Source organism: Vanellus vanellus (assembly GCF_965231255.1).
Source record: "Vanellus vanellus genome assembly, contig: HAP1_SCAFFOLD_33, whole genome shotgun sequence".
NCBI classification, from domain to species: domain Eukaryota; kingdom Metazoa; phylum Chordata; class Aves; order Charadriiformes; family Charadriidae; genus Vanellus; species Vanellus vanellus.
This window is the reverse complement of record NW_028128339.1, coordinates 1-21192: the sequence shown is the minus strand read 5'-3', so window position 1 is coordinate 21192 and position 21192 is coordinate 1. Positions and strand designations below refer to the sequence as shown.

Genomic DNA, 21192 nt, shown 5'->3' with positions numbered 1-21192 from the left:
TTATTTTGTTTAGTAGTAGTAGTAGTAGTAGTAGCAGTAATAGTATCTTTTCTGTTACTGTTCTTTTAAACAATATTTATCTCAGCCCATGTCTATTTTTTTTCCCATTTCTCCATTTTCTCCCTATTCTACCTGTGACATCCCATTTCATTTAAGAGCTGTTATCTGACCAGCTACATCTGACTCAGTGTTGTGCAAGGGTCAGACCCAGTAGGATCAAGCCTCAGAAAAAGTAGTATAAACCCAGAAAAATATCAATAAGCAGGATTATGACAAGAGAAAAAATCAGACTCGTGGTCTAAGATAAACTCTGGGCAATGTGCGGAGAAGAGGCGGTAGGTTATTGTCGGTGAAACAGCGTCCATTGGGCCTGTTTCCACAGGGCATCCTTGAGCTCCTGGTTCCGCATGCTGTAGATGAGGGGGTTCACTGCTGGAGGCACCACCGAGTACAGAAATGACACAACCAGGTCCAGAGATGGGGAGGAGATGGAGGGGGGCTTCAGGTGGGCAAACACGGCAGTGCTGACAAACAGGGAGACCACGGCCAGGTGAGGGAGGCACGTGGAAAAGGCTTTGTGCCGTCCCTGCTCAGAGGGGATCCTCAGCACCGCCCTCAAGATCTGCACATAGGACAGCAGAATGAAAACAAAACACACAAATGCTAAACAGGCACTAACCACAATCAGCCCAACTTCCCTGAGGTAGGAGTGTGAGCAGGAGAGCTTGAGGATGTGGGGGATTTCACAGAAGAACTGGTGCAGGGCATTGCCCTGGCAGAGGGGCAGTGAGAATGTGTTGGCCGTGTGCAGCACAGCATAAGGAAAAACACTGCCCCAGACAGCTGCTGCCATGCGGACACAAGCTCTGCTGCCCAGGAGGGTCCCGTAGTGCAGGGGTTGGCAGATGGCAACGTAGCGGTCATAGGTCATGATGGTTAGGAGAAAATAGTCAGCTGAAATAAAAATGAGAAAGAAAAAGACCTGTGCAGCACATCCTGCATAGGAGATGGCCCTGGTGTTCCAGAGGGAGTTGGCCATTGCTTTGGGGAGAGTGGTGGAGATGGAGCCCAGGTCCAGAAGGGAGAGGTTGAGGAGGAAGAAGTACATGGGGGTGTGGAGGCGGTGGTCGCAGGTGATGGCGGTGATGATGAGGCCGTTTCCCAGGAGGGCAGCCAGGTAGATGGCCAGGAAGAGCCCGAAGGTCAAGAGCTGCAGCTCCCGAGTGTCCGCGAATGTCAGGAGGAGGAACTGTGTGATGGAACTGCCATTGGACATTTGCTGTGTCTGGGCAGGGGGACCTGTCCAAGGAGGAAAAGGCAGTGACAAACTGGGAGAGACTTCTCTGAGGAAATCCCAATGCCATTCCTCACAGAAATCCCCCTCCCACAGCTGAATGAGGAATGACCCAGCTCATTCCCAACCCCACAAACTCAATGACACATTCCCTTCAGGTAAAATACTACTTCGTCACCTACTTTCCATGAGGGCACCTCTGGGGCAGGACTCCCAGAGTCAGAGGCAGAAGAGAAGCTGACCCGCACCCCCTCCCCAATTCCTGAGATGCAGAGTTCAATAGAGGGGTGGGGAAACGAGAAGAAATGCGCCTGTGCTCTGAAAAAAGGAAGCGAGGAGAGGGAGTCAGACAGGCGTGCAGTGAAGCCTTCTCCTCAGTGACAGTGTCTCCAGACAGAGACACTGCAGGGCACTTGTTTTTATGTTGTGCATCACTTGTAGGACACAAACACTTCTCCTGGACTGGAGGTGCAGCTGCCGAGAAGGCATCTCGGGCTCTGGACCCTGTGGCTGTGGGGCGGGCGGGAGAGGAGAGCAGAGGCTTGCTGCGGAGAAGTTGTCTGAAGGTGAGGGTATGGCGGGAGGTGCCGGGATCAGGGCAGGGGGGCCCGGGCATGTCTGGCAGCAGCTCCCTCTGTCCCTGCCCATGTCTGGGCTGCCAGGAGCTGCCCCTGCCTGGAGCTGCTTCTCTGCCCCCCGGGTCTCCTCCCTGCCAGTGCCCCAGAGCCCATCCCACCCGCTGTGTGCTCAGCTCTGCCCTGCAGACCCCTCCTGGCAGCACAGCGCTGCCCGGGGGCATCTCTGGGTGTGCGGGGCCTCAGGAGGGGTTCAGGGAAGTGCTATCGAGAACGGGGGTCTCTGTGCCTTCTCCATAAAGGAGAAATCCATTCCCACCTCCCACTGCCCACCCAGCAGCTGAGAGGAGAAATCCCACAGCACAGACTTGTTCCCTTTCAGGGGAAAGGTGCCTCGATGTCCTTCTTCAAAAGGACTCTGTGCAAATGTCCTGGGGGTGATGGGGATCTGGAGCAGCCCTGACCCACACAGGTCCATCTCAGCAACAGAAGGCATCTGCCTTGCTCACAGTCACTCCTTCCACCCACTGCTTCTCCCCACAGAAGCTCCATGGGAGCTCCCCGGGCAGGCGGAGAGCTGACCCTGGCAGAGTCCTTGCCCCGGCACACAGACCCTGGCGTGCAGGGACCCTGCTGGCAAGGACAGCCCTGCCCACCCCTGCCTGCACACGCCTACGCACACCTCCACAACCATCCCCGGCAGAAGGCAGCCCTCGGGCCCTGTCCCTCTCACCGGGCAGCAGGGAAGCCCTGCTCTGGAGCACATCCTCCTCCTCTATAGCAAAGAAACTAAGAGAGTCCTCCTGACAGAGCCCAGCAGCTCTCAGATGGACCAGCTTGAGGAGATCCCTCCAGGAACTGGAGCTGCATTGCCTGGCACCCCGAGACATACCACGCAGAGGGCGGTGAAGATTTCTGCCCCATTGAGCTCTCAGCACCCCCCACTCCCAACTGCCTTTAAGCTCTCTGCCTCGCAGGTCTCCTCTCGCTGCCTGCAGGCAGTGCCCCCAGCCCTGCTCCAGGGCAGAGCTGTCTCTCTGCAGCGCTGCCCGCTTGCCAGGAGCTCCCTCCGTCCCAGCAGCCCAGCCCAGCTCAGCAGCAGAGGACCAGCCCACGGTGGCACTCTCTCTGTCCCCTCTGGGCTCCCTGGAGGTGTCCCTGGGGCTCCAGGGGAACCTACTGGTAAACAGCCTGAAGGAGGCCCTCGTGTTCCCACCCTCAGATGCGGAGAGAGACTTATTTCTAGCTGTTGCGAATTTAAGTCTAAGAGTAACTGTTTTGTTTTAGTATTAGACATGACAGCAGGATAATGCCAGGGAGCAACCTCCTTTTACTCTTTGGAGGGAAGGGATTCAGCTGAGTCAATGGAGGCTTCTCAGCCTGGGTTTGTAGTCCCTGGGGCTACAAGAGCTCCATCCCATGCCCACCACAAACCCTCAGCAGGTGGCATTCCTCTGGCCTCACTTCACATGGGCACAAGAGCAGCTCCTGCATGAGAGCTCCTGGTCTCAGCTCACTTGTGAATGAGTGGAGAGGGAGGGCAGGAGGAAGATGTTCGGACACAGACACCTGGGGACATCTGTGGTGCCAGAGGTGACCAAGAGGCATGTTGGGAACTGCAAGCTCTATTGGAGCAGTTCAGAGAGACAGGGCAGCATCTGGGGGCATCTTGGTGGAGGCTGGGGGGAAATCCCTTTGGCCAACTTCAATGACAGAAGGTGTCCACGTGGAGGACAAGTGCCCCTGTAACTCTTCCTTCTGCCCAGGGCAGCCCATAGAGGGATTCAGCTGACCAAATGGAGTCGTGCGGCACAGGCAGAGTTAAGTTTCTCTCTTCTCCATCAGTTGTCTTTTCCACATGTCCCTGGAGTAGAATGGCAGGTGTCTCACGTGCATCCCTTCATTGCCTGACCTAATTCAGGGCAGCTGAACCTCAATTTAGTTTACAAATTCAGGGCTGTAGTGGTAGGGGAGGTGCCAGGGCTCTCCAGCACAACTGCATGTGCCTGACAGGGACAGCCGAGGTCCTGTACAGGAACTCCATCCCCATCCAGCCTGGCTGTGTGACAGCCATCACCCAGAGCATCTCAGACAGAGTGGGTGCCTTTGGGCCACTGACTGAATCCCACCCCTGCACTGGCACAAGCTCTGTCCCTTTCTCTCTCCAGAGAAACTGGGCAGCGCCTGAACAGCAAGCACATGACACCAGGGTCTCCTCTCATGTTCCTTCACTCTCAAACTATGCTGGTTCTTCTCTCCTGAATTGTTTAGCCATCCCCTTGATGATAGAATCATGGATCAGGCCAATGATTTTCACAGTGGGCCTGAATCACAGCATGTTCACACCAAGGACATTTTCAACACCATCTTGTTCTTCCTCACACCAGCTTCATCTCCACCACAGAGTTTGCTCCCTTTGTGTGCACCTCAGTTCCTCTTCACACTGCCCTTTGCCATCCACTCCAGCATGTCTCTGCTCTGAAGCAAAACCTTTGCGCAACTGAGGTCTTGGGGCCTTGGAAGCAGGTCTTGTGAGTCTGCTCTCAGCCCAAGTGTACCACAGCTGAGGTGCCGCAGCCCAGCCATGCCCCAGGGCCTTCAGCCTGGGCACAGAGAGGAGGGGCTGGAGCTGTGTGTGCCATCTCTTCATTCCACTTGGAGGGAAGAAGAGCTGAGGGGTGTTTGGACATCTTCCATGACTGGGGTGCTGTGATGGGTGGGTGCAGGATGATCAGGAGGCCAGAAATTTTGAGAGAGGCTTGCCCTCAGGGTGAAGGACCTGCTTAGATTTGTGGAGCTCCTCTAGGTGATAAATAAGCTGGGTGAACCAGTAAGGGTCAGAAAAGAGACTGGTAAGGGTTACATTGTGGTGGGAGACAACAAACCTATTTACATCACCCTGTCAACTTTAATTGCCCTGGCATTCACTGGAAGGGGACCACAACTGCATGCAAACTGTCCTGGAGGCTTCTCGAGAATATTGGTCAAGACACAGCTGAGGACCCCAGTCTTTATAGCACAGCTGCCAGATCGGCCAACAATGGTAATGCTCATCTGCATCTGTTAATTTCCATGAAGGTAGAGCTGGACATGGACATGTAAAGAATGTCAGCTTTGGCTATCATGTCCATGAAATAGTGGGGTCTCTCCTCCCAAAAGGAAGGAGAATAGAAGAATGTAGATGCTAGACCTCAGAGGAGCAGCCTTTGGCCTCGTCTTGTGACTTTTAGTCGGGGAGCACATGTGAGCAGCACAGAAGGGCAGCAGAGCTCAGTATACCTCATCTGCAAGGACAGCATGTGTCAAGTATGAGAGTGTAGTCATACCAATAGTCAGAAAAAAACAAGCCCAGCTGTCAGGAGAGGAGCTTGGGGAAACAGAAAATTCATGGGGAAGCTCCATAGAGAAAATGAAACATGTGAGATGAGGAGGCATGTGTTAAAACAAAGGAAGAATTCAGAAATACGGTTGGTTTTAGAAAAGCCACAGGTCCTATAGAGCTGACACTTGCACAGAAGTTCAAGGGCATAAGGATGAGCTGTTACTACTCCAGGAACTTTGAAAGAATTGAACATAGTGTGTGACCACTGCTGAATTCGGTAAGAGCATGTGTAGATCCAAGTTTTTCTCTGTTCTCTTCTCTCCTCCTTCTTCACCAGCAAGGCCTCCCAGTTCCATGTGCCTAAGAGGCAAATCCCCATGCAAAACCCAGCAGTGGATGGAGATCAAGTCTGGGGATACTTAGCTAAGGTCAACCCTTAGTAGTCCATTGGACCAGATGGGATGAATCTAAAGATGTTGGGAGAGCAGCCCAATGTCACAAGAGGGCTGCTGTGATACATTTTGGAAGGTCATCATGACTGAAGAATCCACACGCATTGTCGGGAAGTCACAGGCATTGGCAAAGCCCCAGAAAACCCCAGTGCTGGCAGGAAGGAAGCAGGCACAGGAGTAGGAGTGTGTAGCTGTGGTGGGGACGGCCAAGGACCTTGGTGGGGCTTTGACACCCAAACAGAACTGAGAGCCTTGTCTGCTTAGCTATGGCTTCTGTCTCTCCCACTGTGCTCCACGAGAGGACACCAGATTCTGACAGCTCCAGTGCATTTTTTCTCCTCACCTGCCCTCCACAGAGCCTGGGACGTGCGCTACTGCTGATCTGCACCTGGTGTTACACATTCCCACATTGCATTGCCCCCAGGAAGTGCCAAGAGTATTTCAAGAGGCCAAGGATACCCCTTCCCAGGGGATGGGGCTCTGGGCTTGACCATTCTGCTTGGTGAAGCACATCAAGGGCTTTCACAGGGGTCTTCACATTTAAATTTCCTCCTGTACCAAGTGCCTTCGACTTCCTGCTTTACAAGTCCCCAGAGACAGGTGCTTTGTCTGCTCATTCCCTCCATGGTCTCTTCAGTGAGGGACGTCAGCAGGGCCTGCCAACACCCTCAGAAACCTGCAGGTTTGCTGCTTCTCCAGAAGCTTGGTCAGTCTTTCAGGATCTGCAGTTCAGGAACTCGGCACCAGAGGGCTCATTCCCACAAAAAACACCCGAAGGAACCAAGTCGGGGCCTAAATTTCCTTTAGTCTTCAGTTCTGCTGTGGCTCATTAAAGAGATTTTGGGAGTGTAGTCAAAGTGAAAAGATGTCAAAGCAGAGAGACAAAGGGAAGAAAAGGTTTGATTTTAACTAGCCAGTTTTGCATTAATGCCAATGCGTTTGGCTTAGAGGAATGACTTCAAGTAGAGTCGGCACCACCCAGAGCCATATGGATGGACTGGCACAGCCCCCGCACCATCCCTTGCAGGAGGCACCCCCCCTCTCCTAGGCTGAGGCGTGCATTCAAGATGCAAACCTCTGATGTGCCCACTTGTCACAGGCCTCCCGACAGAGGCTGACTCGTTCCCCATGACCCTCCAAGCCTGCATCAGCTCATTGGGCTTTTGCTCCCCAGCACTGCAACTCTCCAGCCCATGGCAGCTTTGGCTTTGACACCCTCCCTCCATGCTGGGCCAAGGGTTCCCAGTTCCTCCTTGGCAGCTGCCCCTGCTTCCACCTCCTGCCTGCTGCCTTTTGGCCCTGGCGCTCACTCACTTTACACCAGCAGCCTCCTCAGAGGGATGTTTCTCTTCATGGCTCTTCAGAGAGATCCTTCCTGCCCTTGGAGGAGGCTGTCCTGTAAGGCCTATGAGATTCCCTGAGCTCCTTCACCCTTCAGAGCTGCTTCCCAGGGCACCGCTTGTGTCAGTCTCCCACACACGTCAAAGTCGTCTTCTCTGGAGCCTGCCCATATGTGCTCCGCTGCTGGCCTTCCTCACTCCACTTTGGCACCTGGGACACCACTATTTGCTGGTCACGACAGCCAAGGCTCACACGGATGATCACATCCTGACCAGCTCTTCCATGTTGGCCAGTACCTGGGCTAGGTGAGCATCACCCTTCCTGGCCCACCTGGCAGCTGTGTTAAGAAGTCATCCCAAGATCCTCCAGACTGTTGGCACCCTGTTGCTTTGCCTGGCCACTGAATGCCAGGATACTTACGGTTCTTCATGCGAACCTGCTCATGAACCTGGAGACTTCTCTGGGTAGATGTCAGAAGAGTTTCAAAGGTCCCTTATGGAGGCTGAGTGCCTTTCTTGCTGGGATCATCACAGAGCAGCACCTCCTGGTGAAAAAACACCCTTGGATGCAAACTCTCTGGTCCTACACACTGGTAAGTGTGCAGTTGGCTCATGTGAACCCTGGCTTGTTCCCCATCCACTGCTGGTTGTTCTCCTCCGGAATCCAGCCTCAAAGCACAAAGGCCTGGGAGACCTTGCTGGTGGTTACTGAGGAAAAGAGGACATCAAGTATCTCAGATCTATCTACACCTACTCCTACTAAATTCAGCAGTGCTGCTACATTATCCCTTGGGCTTCTTTAACTGTTCCCGAAGTAGCAAAAGCTCATCTTGGTGCACTGGAATTCTTTTTGAGTTTCAATTGAGTTTTGATGTGGACCATTGCTGGGCCTGGATGATGCTCTCCTTTAGGACAAGATGTATCCGGGCACACTTTTCAAGTTATTGGTCTTTTCATTGACTGTATCACCAAGGGAGTGAGTGAAGATGCCTGTGCGATGCGCTTCATGTCCATGCAATGTGTGCCGCTGTGGGATAGAGAAGGGTCAGACCTTGCCTCTGAACAGATCTGGTGACTGATGCCTCTGAGTGACGGCATCAGACAACAGAACAGACACCAAATAGCACTCTCTGCAATGCTGTCTGGGGCATCTGTGATGCATCCACCCTCAATGGGAACTCTTTTCTTGTATGTCCCGTGTGGCCCATGCCAGGCTTGTCATCTCATGTAGCTCTCTGGGCCCAGGTTTGAACATGAAATTGAGTAGCTGCCCTGAATTCTGTCAGGCAATGTGGGGCTGAACAGGGGAACAATGCCATTATTGTCACTGCAGATCTCTATGATTAGAGAGAGAACACAGAAAAGAATATAGGAGTTCTCTATCATAGGTTCTATGATTCTGTGGTTCTGTGAAAGGGCGGTCGATTGGAAGCTTGCTGAACACCTGGGGTCAGAAGGTTGTGTCCAGAGATACGCAATCCAGCTACAGGTCATTTACTACGTCTGTACGTGGGGAGTCGACACTGGGACCAACACTCTTTAACAACTTGGTTAATGGCCTGGATGGTGGGGCAGAGTTCACCCTCAGCGGGTTGCAGATGATATGAAACTGAGAGGAGCTGCTGCTACACAAGATGGTTGTGCTGCCCTTCTGAGGGACCTCAGCAGGCTGGAGAAAGGAGCAGAGGGGAACTTCACCGAGTTCAACAAGGGGAAATGCCCAGGCAGCAGTAACACCATTCAGCAGTACATGTTGTAAAATCATAGAATCATAGAATTGCTGAGGTTGGAAGGGACCTTTAAGGTCATCAAGTCCAACCATTACCCTACCCTGACAAAAACCACTTCTAAACCATGTCCCTAAGTACAACATCTACTCTTTTTTTAATCACCTCCAGGAATAGTGAATCCACCGCCTCCCTGGGCAGCCTAATGCAATGTTTAATAACCCGTTCAGTGAAAAAGTGTTTCCTAATATTCAATCTAAACCTCCCCTGACATAACTTGAACCCATTTCCTCTGGTCCTACCACTTGTCACCAGGGAGAAGAGGTCAGCCCCCACCTCTCTACAACCTCCTTTCAGGTAGTTGTAGAGGGTGATAAGGTCTCCCCTCAGCCTCCTCCATGCTAAACAACCCAAATTCCCTCAGTCGTTCCTCATAAGATTTGTCCTCCAGACCCCTCACCAGTTTCGTTGCCTTTCTCTGGACATGCTACAACACCTCAATGTCCTTCTTGTAGTGAGGGCCCCAAAACTGAACGCAGTACTCGAGGTGGGGTCTCACTGGGCCGAGTACAGGGGGATGATCACCTCCCTAGTCATGCTCACCAAACCATTCTTGATACAGGCCAGGATGCCATTGGCCTTCTTGGTCACCTGCGCACACTGCCGGCTCATATTCAACTGTCTGTCCACCAACACCCCCAGGTAATTTTCTGCCGGGCAGCTTTCCAGACACTCCGCCCCCATCCTGTAGTTCTGCATGGGGCTGTTGTGACCCAAGTGCAGAACCCGGCACTTGGCCTTGTTGAACCTCACACCATTGGCCTCGACCCATCAGTTCAGCCTGTCCAGATCCCTCTGCAGAGCCAACCTACCCTCAAGCAGATCAGCACGCCCCCCCAGTTTAATGTCATCTGCGAACTTTCTGAGGGTGCATTCAATCCCCTCATCCAGATCATTGATAAAGATATTAAAGAGAACCGGCCCCAGCACCGAGCCCTGGGGTATACCACTGGATTGAACTCCATTTACCACCACTCTCTGGACATGGCCATCCAGATGGTTTTTTACCCAGCGAAGATTACACCTGTCCAGGCCATGAGCAGCCAATTTCTCCAGGAGAATGCTGTGGGAAACGGTGTCAAAATCTTTGCTAAAATCCAGGTAGATTACATCCACAGCTTTTCCCTCATCCGCTCATCCAGCTCATCAAGAGCGCATCTCCAGAAATCGAGAAGAGCACAGAGGCACAGTGGCAGATGGAATCCCCAATTACAGACTCCTGAGGAAGGAACATCTCAGCTCAGCTCCTTCCAGAGCTGCCCTGGAACAGCCATCAGCCCTAGGTGTGAAACCCAACAAGATGAATCAAAGAGAGCAGCTGTCTGGATCACCATTTGGACTACGGGGATTGTTGCCTAGGGCTGTAGGACACATTATGGGTACGCTTCTTTTGATGCAACCCAGGATGTGGTTGGCTTTCTGGGCTGCAAGTGCACATGCCCCACTATGTCCCAGTATGTAGCCTCAGCAAGTCCATGCTGACTGCATTTGGACACATTCTTCTCTTTTTGGTGCCCAGAAATGTCACAAAAGAGGACAATGACTCATGGCACACTCCTCAGCAATCTGAGTTTGAACAGCCAGTGGTTCCCTGAGTTGCACTTTTGGCCTTGGTCAAATTTGGGTCCAACACTTGATTGTCCTCTCTCACGAGACTTCTACCAATCCAATGGCCTTTCAAAAATTATATTCCACAGAAGTATAGATCTTCCCCTGTGACTTCATTGCCACTATTCTGCCTGTTAATAAAGTGGTTTGAATGTCTCTCATCTTTCAGACCTGTATCACCTGTTTATATACAATGACCATTTCTAAAGTCAGCTTTTCAGATGCAGACTGTCTCGACAAAGGCCTTTTCTATTGCACTCCACTTTTCTCCTGCCCTTCCTCTTTGGTCACTCAGATTCCTGTCACCTATCCAGCTGCTGCTTTGAGCTTCAGGGAGTTACAAGTTTGGCTGTCTTTCCATCGTCTAATTATCTCCTTTAGCCAAGTCTGTAACTACGTTTATATCTCTCTTTTTGTACCTGTCCATCTAAAGCATTTCTGATAAGATCATCCCTTGTAGCAAAGCAACCTCATTAGAGGCAGCTTGTCCTGAGCATCTGGTTGCAGAGGGTGTTTTATTGTTTATCAAACTTGATCATGCTTTACTTTTCTCTGCTTGCAAAGAGGAAAACTCCTCCTGTGCCTGGGTGCAGCCAGGTCTCTGAGGAGCGCACGAGGGAGATGGTGCAATGGAGCTGTAACACCCAGCTGCAGACTTCAGTGGAGAAGTCTGAGATAAGGAAAAGTGATGCAAATCCCAGTTGGCCAATGACAGGGATGGTGAGAAAGGGGAGGTGAGGAGCAAGGCTGTCCATACAGTCTCAGACCTCAGGGGATTGCTTTTCCTGGCTGTCCAGACCTCCTGAGGAGACCCTCTGCATCAATATCAACTGCTGACTGCTTCTATCACCTCTTCTCTAACTGAACTGTTGATAAAAAAACCCTTTGAAATAAAAAAAAATAATATTTTCTATTAGGTTCTCTTTAAAATCTTCCTTCTATATTATAGTATGAAAGAACTCCAATTAGCTCTATTGAAGACTTGAAGCAAATTACAGGGAGAGAAATAGCTCATTAGGGCTTTCTGTACCTTAACGAGCCCCATGGTGTATTTGACCCTGACTCCATAAACCTCAGACACTGAGAGGAGACTGAACAAAGTGCTCCAGAAGTCCAAGTCAGAAGCAAAGTACCTTGAAGCCTTGATTGGCCCCACTGAGGGTCGTTACTGCCAAAGCCTCCCCATGGGCTCGTTAGAGGAGATAACTGGAGGCTGTGGCTGCAGGTAGGCAAAGGCACTGGGCAGGTGGCTGTAATGCTGAGGAACCCCTTGGCTTGGTTGATGCAGCAGAAAAGCCAACCCCTGACCCCCAGGCCCTGGGAAGGCAGGTCCTGCCCCTCACTGGTGGCTCAGGGCTCTTCCTGGGGGCCGTGGGGTGTGAGGGTGAGTGAGGCTGAGTGTAGGAAAACCGCACACCACCTCCCGGCTTCCCCGAGCAATGGGGAAGAAGAAACCAAGTCCAGAGCCTCACCATAAAGTTGTGCCTGTGTTATGGTTTGAGAAATCCCTCACAATTTATTGTCATTTAGACAATCACTCTGTCACCCCATGACCCCTGCCCACCCAGGAAGGGGAATCAGACAAAAAACAAGCAAACACATGGGTGGAAATGTCAACAGATTTAATAGACAAAGATTGGATAATTTACATTACTAACACCAAAGAACCAATATGGATCCAGATACCAATACAAAATATACAAAGACTACACTCAGCCAACGATATCAGTCGGAAGCTGTGCACTCCCAGCAGTGGACAGTAAATGTGGGACACGGTGAGCGCTACGGCTTCGGGAGGAGCGGAAGGTCTCAGGGATTTGTCACTGGGGCAAGAAGTTCTCAGGAGGGCAGCCATCAAGGGAGAGAATGAACTTTGCATCAAACTTTCTAATCTGTATTGAATGTGACGACGCTCATGGTATGAAATAACCGTGGTGGCAGCTTGGGTCGAGTGCTGAGGTCTCCCTCCTGAGGTCCCCGCACCGGGCGAGCTCGAAAACGCTGAGACCTCGAAACCCACACACCACAGCTGGCTATAAAGTAAATATAGTCACAAATTCAGACACTAGAGTCCTCTAAAAGTGCAGTCTCACTCAAATTACTGTTATATTTGTCTTCTAATGTATATATACACACACACGCAAAAATATAATTCTCTAAAGCGATGAACTATTCCTTTAAGAGGTCTGTTGAATTTCTGTAGTTCAAAACGAGGAGTCCCATCTATCGTAATTGTCAGCAGAACTGCTACCCTGGACTTCAAGAGGGCAGACTTGGGGCTTTTCAGGAGCCTGGTTGACAAAGTCCCCTGGGAGGCAGTCCTCCAGGGCAAAGGAGCCCAGGAAGCCTGCATGTTTTTCAAGAAGGAAGTCTTAAAGGCGCAGGAGCAGGCTGTCCCCCTGTGCCAAAAGACAAGCCGTTTGGGAAAAAGACCGGCCTGGCTGAACGGGGAGCTAGGGTTGCAACGTAGGGAGAAAAAGAGGATTTATGGCCTTTGGAAGGGCAGGCCACCCAGGAGGACTACAAAGAGGTAGTGAGGCTATGTAGGGAGAAAATTAGAAGGACCAAAGCCCAGCTAGAACTAAACCTGGCTTCTGTTGTCAAGGGCAACAAAAACAGGTTCTATAAATGTATTAGCAATAAAAAGAAAACGGAGGATAAGCTCTGTCCTCTAGTAGATGGGACCAGTAACATAGTGACCAAGGATGAGGAAAAGGCTGAGGTACTTTATGCCATCTTTGCCTCAGTCTTCAGCAGTAGAACCAGTTGTTCTCTAAGTGCCCAGACCCTTGAGATGGAAGACAGGGATGGGGAGCAGAATGAAGCCCCTGTAATCCAAGGGGAAATGGTGAGGGACCTGCTTCAGCACCTGGAGGTACACAAATCTATGGGGCTGGATGGGATCCACCCAAGGGTACTGAGGGAGCTGGCGGAAGTGCTCACCGGCCCACTGTGCATCATTTATGAGAAGTCCTGGCTAACCAGGGAGGTCCCAGCTGACTGGAGGTTGGCAAATGTGACAGCCATCCACAAGAAGGGCAGGAAGGAGGATCCAGGGAACTACAGGCCAGTCAGTCTGACCTCGGTGCCTGGGAAGGTCATGGAACAGATCATCCTCAGGGCCATTACATGGCACATGCAGGAGAATAGGGTGAACAGGCCCAGTCAGCATGGGTTTGTGAAAGGCAGGTCATGCCTGACAAAACTCATCTCCTTCTATGACAAGGTGACCCACTTAGTGGATGAGGGAAAAGCTGTGGATGTAATCTACCTGGATTGTAGCAAAGCTTTTGACACCGTTTCCCATAGCATTCTCCTGGAGAAGTTGGGTGCTCATGGCCTGGACCAGGTGTACTCTTCGCTGGGTAAAAAACCATCTGGATGGCCGTGCCCAGAGAGTGGTGGTGAATGGAGTTCAATGCAGTTGGTGTCCGGTCACAAGGGTTGTATCCCAGGTCTTGGTGCTGGGGCCGGTTCTCTTTAATATCTTTATCAATGATCTGGATGAGGGGATCGAATGCACCCTCAGTAAGTTCGCAGATGACATTAAACTAGGTGGGCGTGCTGATCTGCTTGAGGGTAGGTTGGCTCTGCAGAGGGATCTGGACAGGCTGGACTGATGGGCCAAGGCCAATGGTGTTAGGTTCAACCAGTCCAAGTGCCAGGTCCTGCACTTGCATCACAACAACCCCATGCAGCACTACAGGATTGGGGCGGAGTGGCTTGAAAGCTGCCCGGCAGAAAAGGACCTGGGGGTGTTTGTGGACAGTCAACTGAATATGAGCCACCTCTTCTCCCTGGTGACAAGGGATAGGACAAGAGGAAATGGGATCAAGTTATGCCAGGCAAGGTTTAGATTCGATATTAGGAAACACTTTTTTCACTGAAAGGGTTATCAAGCATTGGAATAGGCTGCCCAGGGAGGTGGTGGTTTCACCATCTCTGGAGATGTTTAAAAAAAGGGGAGATGCGGTACTTAGGGACATGGTTTAGAAATGGTTTTTGTCAGGGTAGGTTAATGGTTGGACTTGACAACCTTAAAGGTCCCTTCCAACCTCAGCAATTCTATGATTCTATGATTCTACAACAGGTACTGCTGAATGGTGTTACTGCTGCCTGGGCTTTTCCCCTTGTTGAACCCAGTGAAGTTCCCCTCTGCTCCTTTCTCCAGCCTGCTGAGGTCCCTCGTTACCAGGAAATAGTGGCATCCCAGGTGCCAAAGAGGAGTGAGGAAGGCCAGCAGCAGAGCACAGATGGGCAGGCTCCACGGAAGATGACTTTCATGTGCGTGGGAGACTGATACAAGCGGTGCCCTGGGAAGCAGCTCTGAAGGGTGAAGGAGCTCAGGGAATCTCATAGGCCTTACAGGACAGCCTCCTCCAAGGGCAGAAAGGTTCTCTCTGAATAGCCATGAAGAGAAACATGCCTCTGAGGAGGCTGCTGGTGTAAAGTGAGTGAGCGCCAGGGCCAAAAGGCAGCAGGCAGGAGGTGGAAGCAGGGGCAGCTGCCAAGGAGGAACTGGGAACCCTTGGCCCAGCATGGAGGGAGGGTGTCAAAGCCAAAGCTGCCATGGGCTGGAGCATTGCAGTGCTGGGGAGCAAAAGCCCAATGAGCTGATGCAGGCTTGGAGGGTCATGGGGAATGAGTCAGCCTCTGCCGGGAGGCCTGTGACAAGTGGGCACTGCAGAGGTTTGCATCTTGAATGCATGCCTCAGCCTAGGAGAGGGGGGGTGCCTCCTGCAAGGGATGGTGCGGGGGCTGTGCCAGTCCATCCATATGGCTCTGGATGGTGCCGACTCTACTTGAAGTCATTCCTCTAAGCCAAACGCATTGGCATTAATGCAAAACTGGCTAGTTAAAATCAAACCTTTTCTTCCCTTTGTCTCTCTGCTTTGACATCTTTTCACTTTGACTACACTCCCAAAATCTCTTTAATGAGCCACAGCAGAACTGAAGACTAAAGGAAATTTAGGCCCCGACTTGGTTCCTTCGGGTGTTTTTTGTGGGAATGAGCCCTCTGGTGCCGAGTTCCTGAACTGCAGATCCTGAAAGACTGACCAAGCTTCTGGAGAAGCAGCAAACCTGCAGGTTTCTGAGGGTGTTGGCAGGCCCTGCTGACGTCCCTCACTGAAGAGACCATGGAGGGAATGAGCAGACAAAGCACCTGTCTCGGGGACTGGTAAAGCAGGAAGTCGAAAGCACTTGGTACAGGAGGAAATTTAAATGTGAAGACCCCTGTGAAAACCCTTGATGTGCTTCACCAAGCAGAATGGTCAAGCCCAGAGCCCCATCCCCTGGGAAGGGGTATCCTTGGCCTGTTAAAATACTCTTGGCACTTCCTGGGGGCAATGCAATGTGGGAATGTGTAACACCAGGTGCAGATCAGCAGTAGCGCACGTCCCAGGCTCTGTGGAGGGCAGGTGAGGAGAAAAAATGCACTGGAGCTGTCAGAATCTGGTGTCCTCTCGTGGCACACAGTGGAAGAGACAGAAGCCATAGCTAAGCAGACAAGGCTCTCAGTTCTGTTTGGGTGTCAAAGCCCCACCAAGGTCCTTGGCCGTCCCCACCACAGCTACACACTCCTACTCCTGTGCCTGCTTCCTTCCTGCCAGCACTGGGGTTTTCTGGGGCTATGCCAATGCCTGTGATTTCCCGACAATGCATGTGGATTCTTCAGTCATGATGACCTTCCAAAATGTATCACAGCAGCCCTCTTGTGACATTGGGCTGCTCTCCCAACATCTTTAGATTCATCCCATCTGGTCCAATGGACTACTAAGGGTTGACCTTAGCTAAGTATCCCCAGACTTGATCTCCATCCACTGCTGGGTTTTGCATGGGGTTTTGCCTCTTAGGCACATGGAACTGGGAGGCCTTGCTGGTGAAGAAGGAGGAGAGAAGAGAACACAGAAAAACTTGGATCTACACATGCTCTTAGCGAATTCGGCAGTGGTCACACACGATGTTCAATTCTTCTTTCAAAGTTCCTGGAGTAGTAACAGCTCATCCTTATGCCCTTGAACTTCCGTGCAAGTGTCAGCTCTATAGGACCTGTGGCTTTTCTAAAACCAACTGTATTTCTGAATTCTTCCTTTGTTTTAACACATGCCTCCTCATCTCGCATGCTTCATTTTCTCTGTGAATTTTCTGTTTCCCCAAGCTCCTCTCCTGACAGCTGGGCTTGTTTTTTTCTGACTATTGGTATGACTACACTCTCATACTCGACACATGCTGTCCTTGCAGATGAGGTATACTGAGCTCTGCTGCCCTTCTGTGCTGCTCACATGGGCTCCCCGACTAAAAGTCACAAGACGAGGCCAAAGACTGCTCGTCTGAGGTCTAGCATCTACACTCTTCTATTCTCCTTCCCTCTGGGGGGACAGGCCCCACTATTTCATGGATATGATAGCCAAAGCTGACATTCTTTTGACGTTCATGTCCAGCTCTACCTTCTTTGAAATTAACAGATGCAGATGAGCATTACCATTGTTGGCCAATCTGGCAGCTGTGCTATGAAGACTGGGGTCCTCAGCTGTGTCTTGACCAATATTCTCGAGAAGCCTCCAGGACAGTTTGCATGCAGTTGTGATCCCCTTCCAGTGAATGCCAGGGCAATTAAAGTTGACAGGGTGATGTAAATAGGTTTGTTGTCTCCCACCACAATGTAACCCTTACCAGTCTCTTTTCTGACCCTTACTGGTTCACCCAGTTTATTTATCACCTAGAGGAGCTCCACAAATCTAAGCAGGTTCTTCACCCTGAGTGCAAGCCTCTCTCAAAATTTCTGGCCTCCTGATCATCCTGCACCCACCCATCACAGCAGCCCAGTCATGGGAGATGTCCAAACACCCCTCAGCTCTTCTTCCCTCCAAGTGGAATGAAGAGATGGCACACACAGCTCCAGCCCCTCCTCTCTGTGCCCAGGCTGAAGGCCCTGGGAAATGGCTGGGCTGCGGCACCTGAGCTGTGGCACACTTGGGCTGAGAGCAGACTCGCAAGACGTGCTTCCAAGGCCCCAAGACCTCAGTTGCGCAAAGGATTTGCTTCAGAGCAGAGACATGCTGGAGTGGATGGCAAAGGGCAGTGTGAAGAGGAACTGAGGTGCACACAAAGGGAGCAAACTCTGTGGTGGAGATGAAGCTGGTGTGAGGAAGAACAAGATGGTGTTGAAAATGTCCTTGGTGTGAACATGCTGTGATTCAGGCCCACTGTGAAAATCATTGGCCTGATCCATGATTCTATCATCAAGGGGATGGCTAAACAATTCAGGAGAGAAGAACCAGCATAGTTTGAGAGTGAAGGAACACGAGAGGAGACCATGGTGTGATGTGCTTGCTGTTCAGGTGCTGCCCAGTTTCTCTGGAGAGAGAAAGGGACAGAGCTTGTGCCAGTGCAGGGGTGGGACTCAGTCGGTGGCCCAAAGGCACCCACTCTGTCTGAGATGCTCTGGGTGATGGCTGTCACACAGCCAGGCTGGATGGGGACGGGGTTCCTGTACAGGACCTCGGCTGTCCCTGTCAGGCACATGCAGTTGTGCTGGAGAGCCCTGGCACCTCCCCTACCACTACAGCCCTGAATTTGTAAACTGAATTGAGGTTCAGCTGCCCTGAATTAGGTCAGGCAATGAAGGGATGCACGTGAGACACCTGCCATTCTACTCCAGGGACATGTGGAAAAGACAACTGATGGAGAAGAGAGAGACTTAACTCTGCCCATGCCGCACGACTCCATTTGGTCAGCTGAATCCCTCTATGGGCTGCCCTGGGCAGAAGGAAGAGTTACAGGGGCACATGTCCTCCACGTGGACACCTTCTGTCATTGAAGTTGGCCAAAGGGATTTCCCTCCAGCCTCCACCAAGATGCCCCCAGGTGCTGCCCTGTCTCTCTGAACTGCTCCAATAGAGCTTGCAGTTCCCAACATGCCTCTTGGTCACCTCTGGCACCACAGATGTCCCCAGGTGTCTGTGTCCGAACATCTTCCTCCTGCCCTCCCTCTCCACTCATTCACAAGTGAGCTGAGACCAGGAGCTCTCATGCAGGAGCTGCTCTTGTGCCCATGTGAAGTGAGGCCAGAGGAATGCCACCTGCTGAGGGTTTGTGGTGGGCATGGGATGGAGCTCTTGTAGCCCCAGGGACTACAAACCCAGTCTGAGAAGCCTCCATTGACTCAGCTGAATCCCTTCCCTCCAAAGAGTAAAAGGAGGTTGCTCCCTGGCATTATCCTGCTGTCATGTCTAATACTAAAACAAAACAGTTACTCTTAGACTTAAATTCGCAACAGCTAGAAATAAGTCTCTCTCCGCATCTGAGGGTGGGAACACGAGGGCCTCCTTCAGGCTGTTTACCAGTAGGTTCCCCTGGAGCCCCAGGGACACCTCCAGGGAGCCCAGAGGGGACAGAGGCAGTGCCAGCGTGGGCTGGTCCTCTGCTGCTGAGCTGGGCCGGGCTGCTGGGACGGAGGGAGCTCCTGGCAAGCGGGCAGCGCTGCAGAGAGACAGCTCTGCCCAGGAGCAGGGCTGGGGGCACTGCCTGCAGGCAGAGAGGGGAGACCTGCGAGGCAGAGAGAGCTTAAAGGCAGTTGGGAGTGGGGGGTGCTGAGAGTTCACTGGGGCAGAAATCTTCACCGCCCTCTGCGTGGTAAGTCTCAGGGTGCCGGGCAATGCAGCTCCAGTTCCTGGAGGGATCTCCTCAAGCTGGTCCATCTGAGAGCTGCTGGGCTCTTTCAGGAGGACTCTCTCAGTTTCTGTGCTGTAGAAGAGGAGGATGTGCTCCAGAGCAGGGCTTCCCTGCTGCCCGGTGAGAGGGAGAGGGCCCGAGGGCTGCCTTCTGCTGGGGATGATTGTGGAGGTGTGCGTAGGGGTGTGCAGGCAGGGTTGTGCAGTGCTGTCCTTGCCATCAGGGTCCCTGCACCCCGGGGCTGTGTGCCGGGGCAGGGACTCTGCCGCCTGCCAGGGTCAGCTCTGCGCCTGCCCGGGGAGCTCCCACGGAGCTTCTTTGGGGAGAAGCAGTGGGTGGAAGGAGCGACCTCTGGCAGGTCATGGTCCTACTGCTGTTGAGAGGGTGCTGCGTGTTTCAGGGCTGCTCACAGCTGTAGATCACTGCAGGACATTCCCAGGGAACGTTTCAAGAACCACAGCAAGGCAGGGGCGACCTGAAAGGAAAGGGTACTGTTCATCCACTCTTCTAGTCTGGGTTCTCTGTGTGGGCAATGGGACATAGAATTTCATCACTCAGTGCAGGAGGAGGCACTCAACTCCCAGTCTGTTTCCCTTAGTGGTGAATAAACCGTGTGGTGTCAGGAATCACCAATCCGTGGCTCACAGGCAGCATCAGTGTGGCTTTTGCAGCCCCGGAGGTGTCTGCGCTGTCCCTACGGGAGACTGCCCAGCCAGAGCTGGCCCTGGGCAGTGCCCTGCTGCTGGGAGGGGGCTGCAGGGCAGAGCTGAGCACACAGCGGGTGGGATGGGCTCTGGGAGCACTGGCAGGGGGAGACCTGGGCACAGAGCAACAGCTCCTGGCAGGGACAGCTCCAGGCAGCAGAGAGCTCCTCCACCCTTCTGCATCCCTCTGTGCTCAGCTGCACCAGGAGAGAAAAAACTGTGTGGAGAAATGGGCTTTGAAACTGCACTCTCAAAAAAGTCTCTTCTTATTTGTTTTCTTCAAGTACATTTTTAGGGAGACCATTCTCCCATGGAGGCAGGCGTAAGGAGGGCTACATGTGTAGAGACCAGCAGGTCACTAGTGGGCAAACCAGCGCTCCCAACTCTGCTCTAGGGCACACAAAGCCCTTTTGTCCCTCAGGGCTCAGCAGGGTTCAGGCTAAAAGGATGGGAAAGAGAAGGATTTCTACCCCTTCAAAGGAAGGGCCCTCAACAGCAAAATCTGAATTAAATTCTTACAAAGAAAGAGAAGTCATTTTGGAGGAATCTTTTAGGAAAAAGCACAGGAAAGGCTCAAAGAAGTCTGCCTTAACTTGTCAATGTCTTCCACTCCATCAGCAGGTCCCTGTGCCCAGAGTGAACAGCAAATGTCCAACAGCAGCTCCATCACCCACTTTCTCCTCCTGGCGTTTGCAGACACTCGGGAGCTGCAGCTCTTGACCTTCGGGCTCTTCCTGGGCATCTACCTGGCTGCCCTCCTGGGAAACGGCCTCATCATCACTGCCATCACCTGCGACCACCGCCTCCACACCCCCATGTACTTCTTCCTCCTCAACCTCTCCCTCATAGACCTGGGCTCCATCTCCACCACTCTCCCCAAAGCCATGGCCAATTCCCTCTGGGACACAAGGGACATCTCCTTTTTGGGATGTGCTGCACAGGTTTTTATGCTTTTCTTCTTGCTTGGAGCAGAGTGTGCCCTTCTCACTGTCATGGCCTATGACCGCTACGTTGCCATCTGCCAACCCCTGCACTACGGGACCCTCCTGGGCAGCAGAGTTTGTGTCCGCATGGCAGCAGCTGTCTGGGCCAGTGGGTTTCTCAGTGCTGTGCTGCACACGGCCAATACATTTTCACTGCCCCTCTGCCAGGGCAATGCCCTGCACCAGTTCTTCTGTGAAATCCCCCACATCCTCAAGCTCTCCTGCTCAGACTCCTACCTCAGGGAAGTTGGGCTTCTTACATTAAATTGTTTTTTAGCTTTTGGGTGTTTTGTTTTCATTGTGGTATCCTATGTGCAGATCTTGAGGGCGGTGCTGACGATGCCCTCTGAGCAGGGACGGCACAAAGCCTTTTCCACGTGTGTCCCTCACCTGGCCGTGGTCTCCCTGTTTGTCAGGCACTGGAGTTTTTGCCTACCTGAAGCCCCCCACC

General features: G+C 52.3%; 1 protein-coding gene across 1 annotated transcript; it reads right to left on the bottom strand.

Annotated features, from left to right (window-relative positions):
• Positions 1–340: 340 nt before the first annotated feature.
• Positions 341–1276, bottom strand: LOC309684565 (olfactory receptor 14I1-like; the record flags this gene model as incomplete). The annotated part of the gene is made up of 1 exon (XM_082500456.1): positions 341–1276. The coding sequence occupies one exon, from the start codon at positions 1274–1276 to the stop codon at positions 341–343; it is 936 nt and encodes a 311-aa protein (XP_082356582.1).
• Between the last annotated feature and the right edge of the window lie 19916 nt (positions 1277–21192).